General features: G+C 36.9%; 1 protein-coding gene across 1 annotated transcript; it reads right to left on the bottom strand.

The window, feature by feature from the left end:
- Positions 1-6,046: 6,046 nt before the first annotated feature.
- Positions 6,047-7,199, bottom strand: LOC122026594 (nucleobase-ascorbate transporter 12-like; the record flags this gene model as incomplete). The annotated part of the gene is made up of 3 exons (XM_042585331.1): positions 6,047-6,408; positions 6,650-6,936; positions 7,046-7,199. Coding segments are annotated over 3 exons (663 nt in total), but the record flags the coding sequence as incomplete, so codon positions are not given.
- Between the last annotated feature and the right edge of the window lie 566 nt (positions 7,200-7,765).

Raw genomic sequence — 7,765 nt, 5'->3', positions numbered from 1 at the left:
CGGTGTTTTGAGGTGTTGGTTAATTTAAAATAGTATTGTTTGAGGAATCAATATTATTCTAAATTTAGAGTTCTGACCAAAAGTTATTTGTGATTCTTAGGATGACTTTCAACCCACTGGCCATCATACTAAAAGAGAACAGACTTACTGGTCCTAACTACATAGATTGAAAAAGGAACCTGGACATTGTTCTTACTGCTGAAAGCTATAAGTTTGTACTGACTGAGTCTTGCCCTGATGCACCCACTGGTGAATCTACCCAAGAGGAGATTGAATATCATAAGAAATGGGTAAAAGCAGACGAGATGGCGCGGTGTTACATTTTGACTTCAATGTCAAATGTATTGCAACATCAGCATCAAGATTTACCAACAGCTTATGATATTATGAATAATCTCAAAGAACTCTTTGGTCACCAGGATCGGGCCTCTAGGCAAGAAGCCATGAGAAAGATAATGACAGCCACCATGCAAGAGGGTACTCCTGTGAGGGATCATATCCTAAAGATGATAACTTATCTAAATGAAATACAAATCCTGGGAGGAGAAATTGATGGGGAAACCCAGATCAATATGATCCTCCAAATGCTACCAAGAAGTTTTGAGCAATTTCGCCTGAATTATATATGAATAAAAGGGTATATTCATTGGCGGAACTACTGACAGAACTTCAGGTGGCAGAAGGTTTGTTTCGTATAATTCTCAGATTCACTATGCTGAAAATGGTTCTACTTCTAAACCGAAAGGAAAGAAGAAGAAGAAACAAGTTAGCTCAGCAAAGAATGTGAATAAATCTCATAGTACAGGACCTAAAGCTGGAGTGAAGAAGCCGAAGGGCAAGTGCTTTATCTGCAAGCAGACAGGGCATTGGAAGGCGGACTGTCCTCGTAGGAATCAAAACAACAAAGGTATATCTCATGCTCTAGTTGTTGAAACATGTTTAGCGGTGTTATCTACCAGCACCTGGTGTGTAGATACGGGAGCCACTGATCATGTCTGTAATTCTTTGCAGGGGTTCCAGGAAACCCGACGACTATATGAAGGAGAGATAACCGTCTACATGGGCAATGCTACTAAGGTGGCGGCTGTTATAGTGGGAGACGTCTACTTATTTTTTGATAGGAATAGAAAATTGGTTTTAAGAAATTATCTTTATGTACCCAGTTTTAGAAAGAATTTAATTTCAGTTTCTAAACTGTATTTGGATGGATATTCTATTTCCTTTAATAACAATGTAGTTATAAAGAGAAATAAAGTGATTATCTGTTCTAGTGCATTAGTTGGCAATTTATATAGTTTAAATCCAATTTCTCCCACAAAGCAAAATATGGAAATTTATAACACGCTAATAAGAGAAAACAACCTTCGGAAATGAACCAAGCGTATCTTTGGCATCTAAGGCTTGGTCATATTAACTTAATTAAGATTCAAAGGCTTATAGCCGATGGACTCTTGGGTTCATTAGAGTTGGAAAATTTTCCAACTTGTGAATCCTGCTTAGAAGGTAAAATGACCAAGAGGTCTTTTAAGGCCAAGGGGTATAGAGCCGAAGAAGCATTAGAATTGGTTCATTCTGATTTGTGTGGTCCTATGTCAATCCAGGCAAGAGGTGGTTTTGAATATTTTGTCTCTTTTATAGACGATTATTCAAGATATGGATACATTTACCTAATGCGTCGTAAGTCCGAGTGCTTTGATAAGTTCAAAGAGTACAAGGCTGATGTGGAGAAACGACTAGGTAAAAGTATCAAGACACTACGGTCTGATCGTGGTGGCGAATACCTCTTAGGAGAGTTTAGGAATTACTTATCAGAGGCCAGGATTCAATCCCAATTGTCCGCACCTGGTACATCCCAACAGAATGGTGTGGCAGAACGAAGGAATAAGACTCTTATGGAAATGGTTATATCGATGATGAGTTATTCAGAATTACCAAATTAATTTTGGGGATACGCTCTGGAAATGGCAGCGCACATTCTGAACTTAGTACCTTCTAAATCAGTATCTTCTACTCCCACAGAATTGTGGAATGGACGAAAGCCCAGTCTAAGACATATTCGGATTTGGGGTAGTCCAGCACATGTGCTGAAACCAGATGCTGATAAGTTAGAATCTCGTACAGAAGTTCACGTGTTTGTGGGATATCCCAGAGGAACGAAAGGTGGTTTATTTTATAGTCCTAAAGATCAGAAGGTCATTGCTAGCATCAATGCCCAGTTTTTAGAAGAAGACTATATAATGGATCACAAGCCCAGTAGCAAAATTATTTTAGAAGAACTTAGAGAGGACACGTCTACTTTAGTACCAACAGTACAAGATGAAGTACCACTAGAGACTGCAGCACGTGTCACACATGATACACAACCACAGACGGTGCCTCGTCATAGTGGGAGAGTTATGAGGGAACCTGAGAGATTCATGTTTTTGGGAGAGTCTTCGGACTTGATCCCAGGTAAACATTAACATGATCCCCAAACATATGACGAAACACTCCAAGATATAGATGTAATATCTTGGCAAAAGGCAATGAATTCTGAAATAGAGTATATGTACTCTAATAAGGTCTGGGAGCTTGTAGAACCACCTGATGGTATAAAAGCCGTTGGATGCAAGTGGATCTACAAAAGGAAAAGAGGGACAGATGGGAAGGTAGAAACCTTCAAAGCAAGACTTGTTGCAAAAGGGTACACTCAGAAAGAGGGAATCGATTATGAGGAGACCTTTTCACCGGTAGTCATGCTTAAGTCTATCTGGATACTCTTATCCATTGCCGCTCATATGGATTATGAGATTTGGCAAATGGATGTCAAGACAGCTTTCCTTAATAATGGAAGTCTTGAAGAAAACATCCATATGAAGCAACGAGAAGGGCTCATTGAAAAAGGCAAAGAGCATCTAGTGTGCAAGCTCAATCAGTCCATTTATGGACTGAAGCAAGCTTCAAGGTCTTGGAACATCCGGTTTAATGAAGTAATCCAGTCATATGGATTTATTCAGTGTCCGGATGAGTCTTGTGTATACAAGAAGTGTAACGGAAACGTGGTGGTATTTCTTGTACTATACGTAGATGATATTTTGTTAATTGGCAACAATGTCAAGGTATTATCAGACGTAAGGGTATGGTTGTCCAAACAATTTGATATAAAGGACTTAGGAGATTGTGCACACATTCTTGGGATCAAAGTTATAAGGGATCGCAAGAAAAGAATGTTGTGTCTGTCCCAAGCTTCATATATAGATACAATTCTCGCTTGTTTTAGCATGCAGAATTCCAAAAAGGGTTTCTTACCTTTTAGGCATGAAGTAGCTTTAACTAAAGAGATGTCTCCAAAGATGTCAAAGGAGATAGAGGACATGAAAGCAGTTCCTTATGCTTCGGCTGTAGGAAGCCTTATGTATGTAATGTTGTGTACGAGACCTGATATATGTTTTGTCGTTGGCATGGTTAGCAGATATCAGAGTAACCCTGGACAAGGACATTGGACTGCGGTAAAGCATATATTAAAGTACCTGAGAAGGACTAGAGATTATATGCTAGTTTACCAATCAGACGATTTGCTCCCTGTGGGTTACACAGATTCATATTTCCAATCAGATAGGGACAACAGTAAGTCTACATCAGGTTATGTGTTTACTTTAGGAGGTGGAGTCATTGCATGGAGGAGTGTTAAGCAGAAATGCGTTTCGGACTCAACCATGGAAGCTGAGTATGTGGCAGCCTCTGAGGCAGCTAAAGAAGCAGTATGGCTCAGGAACTTTCTAATGGACTTAGATGTGATTCCTGGTTTGCCCAAAATCATCACAATTTATTGTGATAATAGCATTGCAGTTGCAAACTCGAAGGAACCACGAGCCCATAAGGCAAGTAAACATATAGAGCGCAAGTACCATCTGATACGAGATATCGTGAAGCGAGGAGAAGTTGTCATCGCCAAGATTACATCAGCAGATATCCTGGCAGATCCTTTCACTAAGGCCCTTCCAGCAAAAGCTTTCGATCGACATGTGGAGGGGATGGGAATCAGATGTATGGCAGCAGATATGGTAGCTTAGTCATTAGTATAAGTGGGAGATTGTTAGAGTGTATACTGAAAGCCTAAGCTTTTGTAGACATTTATTTTGAATAAAGAATCACATTTGGTCAAATTATCTACATTTGTTTGTAGTTATTCAATTAATTTATTTTATAGATAACATAGTATGTGGTGTCACATACAGAAGATAATGTTATCAGAACCTTATAAATTATAAACAGTAGCTCACGACTAAGATGGAAAGGAACAAACCATTGGAAGGTCGTAGTGTAATTAGGTATTAGTTCTATCTTAACTATATAATTACATTAGTACACTTGAAGTGTATTGAGTAGGACCATTAGAGGTCATTTCTTTTATACTGACTTTATAAAGGAACAAAGACCTCAGTTATTATGGAAGTATGTGCTCTTAATCCTAATATAATAACAAGCACATATATTTGATATTTATTTCTTTAATTTATCGATGGGTGAGATTTAGTTTGATAAATCAATAAGCCCGATAAGTTGAGAAATGATATCACTTATAGTGTGTGTTGTTAATTATAAAAGGAAACTATGTCCTAGAAATTTAGGTTGAGAATGTCCCCAAGAGGAGCTCATAAGGATTGTCATGTTAAACCCTGCAGGTGAACTTAGTCCAACATGACGATAAGGTTGAGTGGTACTACTCTTGGACTAAGATATTAATTAAATGAGTTGTCAGTAACTCACTTAATTAGTGGACATTCGACATCTTAAACATAGGGAGACTAACACACTCATAATAAGAAGGAGCCCAAAAATATAATTTGGGATTGGTGCGGTAGTTCAATAATAGTTCTCTAGTGGAATGAATTATTATTGATAAAATTAAGATGTTTGTTCGGGGTGAACACGGGATGCTTAATTTTATCGGGAGACCAAAACCAATTCCTCCTCTCGGTCCCTATCGTAGCCTCTTAGTTATAGAGTGTTATACCCACCTATACCCACCTTCATACCCATGATGTAGGGGCCGGTCAAGCTAGCTTGAGGACCAAGCTAGGGCCGGCCAAGCCTTGGTCCATGGGTGGCCGACCCTAGCTTGAACTCAAGCTTAGGTGGCCGGCCCTATTAAAATAAAAATAAATTTTAATTTTAAATTTTTCTTATGCGGAAGATATAATTTAAAAGAGAGATTAAAAATTAAAATATCTCTTTTATAAGTTTCTACAAAAGATTAAGAAAAGAGATTAAATCTCTTTCCTTATTTGTAGATTGAAAGAATATTTTATTTTTCTTCTTTGTAAATTATTCACATGTTGAAAAATTAAAATTATAAAAATTTCTTTATATCAACCATGAAGGGATTTTAAAAGGAAATTTTATTTTTTAAAAATTTCCGGAAACAAATAAGGAATTTTAATTGGTTGATTGAAAATTACCTTATTTGCTCTTCTATGAGGTGGCCGGCCATGACATGGGTGATTAGGAAATTTTCACTACAAGAAAAAAGCTAAACAACAACGCTTTTTTGGCGTTGTCGTATGTACTTAAAAAGTGATGTTGTAGATGGTGTTGTAGAAAGTCATATCAAAGACAACGCTTTAAAAGCGTTGTGGTTGGTCAAAAAGACAACGCTTTTTAAGCGTTGTCTTTTCGTTCTTAAAAAGCGTTGTTATAGATGCTGTTGTAAAAATGCACATATCAAAGACAACGCTTTAAAAGCGTTGTGGTTGGTCTCAAAGACATTGTTTTTTAAGCGTTGTCTTTTATTACTTAAAAACGTTGTCTTTTTAAATTTATAAAAAATAGTGTTTTTCTTAATTAAATAGCAAAAATTATAAAAAATACTCAAAATTTACATATAATTGAATATCCACAACCACAATCATTTTTATAATAAGACTATTTAACAAATAAATAAAACTTTATATTATACAAACAAAATGTATACATATTGATCCACAAATTAAATTTGTATCATACAAGTTATCCTTAACTTCATGACAATAATTTTTCAAACACACAAGTTTTACAAAACCTCATCATTGACTAACCGCTGTTTTAAAATTCACTCGTGAAATCGCTAAACCTAGAACAAGATCCAATAGTAGACTAGTAGTGGCAGAAGGAAGAATGAAGTTAAAACTGTCAATTTGGTAATGGATCTTTTCCGTCCGCAATGTGCTATAAGCCAACCCATTTCACCCATGTGAACATACGTCCGATTCTGAAAGGCAAGCCGTAGTCTTTGGTAATGGCTGGTTCCCTTTTTGCTGCCTCTGGTTCAGACCAAACATATACTCCACGTTCTTGACGGCTCCCAGGAACAGTGTTGTCAAGAATAAATGCAACAATAAATGCAATCACCATGTGAAATGAAAACAAAGTATTCAGAACATAGTTCACCTGAAATTGTCACACATATCAGTAATCAGATCTATTCTAACTTCAAACTCCAGAAAGATCCTATGAACTAGATTATCTATCACTGATTTGTCAAAGGGAATATATTCAAGAGTATAATTATGTGGGCATCATACCCCACGTAACTTCTAAGTGCTAACTTGATATTTCAAGTCTAAACACTAATATAAGGTCACATGGGTAATAATCAGCACAAACATTGTAGGAGAAGAAGAAGACATACCCCTCGAGAACTTGTATGAATAGGTCCATGAGATGCAACAGCATATGGTTGGAAGTAACTTGGAACGGATGAATTTGAAGATGGAATAAGTCCATATTGCTGGAAGTAGGCAGGTACTGATAATGAGAGAAACAATGAGAGGCCAATTATGATATTATTCCTGGAGCTTCCAGTCTCGCTGTATCGCAGGTTTGACAAGCCCAGAGCAGCAATCATGGCCCACATACAGCAAAGAAGACCAGCCACCATGACATCTGGGATAGAAGCTATAAATCCTCCTATTTTCCCTGATCAAAAATTGGGATGGCAACAATTGCTAGATAACAGGAAGAAAAAAAAAGTAACAAGAATTCTTTCTTTTGATGTATAGCGAGGAGAAATAGCATTGGTGCTTACCAACAAAAGATAACAGAATGAGAATGACAGCACCGAGCTCAATAGCTCTCCGACTACCCATTTTAGTTGTAGCAATAGTGTGAATATTCTCAGTGAGAGTGGTTGAAGCGACTCCTGTGCCCCAAAGTGCAGCCAAGACACTAGAGATGAACCAATATTAAATGACATACATTCATCATCCGAAGAGTCATTCATGAATCCTCCAATATTCATGCTCCAGATGACCATACATTAGATTATAAGTCCAATTAATTTGATTGCAAGGTTGTAAACAGTCCTTGAGGGCTATTGATAGTGATTCCAGTACGTACTGGAAAATAATGGAACAAACCTATGAAACAACTATCAAGGGATTCACTTCAACTTTCCTAAACCAAAGAAGAAACAGATGGATTACAAAAGAAAACAATTTGCACCATCAAACTGAAACTTATAATAAGCCTTAATAAATTAATGAAAAAAGAATTGTTTAGAAGTTCACTGAGAAACATATGAAAATACAACAAATGCAACTGCAAAAAAAAAATAAAAAACTAGTATCCAATTAACTTTTTTTATACTTTCAGATCAAAAGGTCAAATTTATATACTTTGGTTCATGTTCAAGCAAGAGGATAACAATCTCATCGACAGTTAGTATTTCCTTTTAATATAGAACACTAAAAAGAAGGAATATCAATGATGAAACAAACCTGAAAATGCGAGCTACTGAGGCAGCGAG

This window comes from Zingiber officinale, chromosome 10A (genome assembly GCF_018446385.1).
Source record: "Zingiber officinale cultivar Zhangliang chromosome 10A, Zo_v1.1, whole genome shotgun sequence".
Taxonomy (NCBI): domain Eukaryota; kingdom Viridiplantae; phylum Streptophyta; class Magnoliopsida; order Zingiberales; family Zingiberaceae; genus Zingiber; species Zingiber officinale.
The sequence above is the reverse complement of the archived record's forward strand: the minus strand, read 5'-3'. Positions and strand labels throughout refer to the sequence as shown.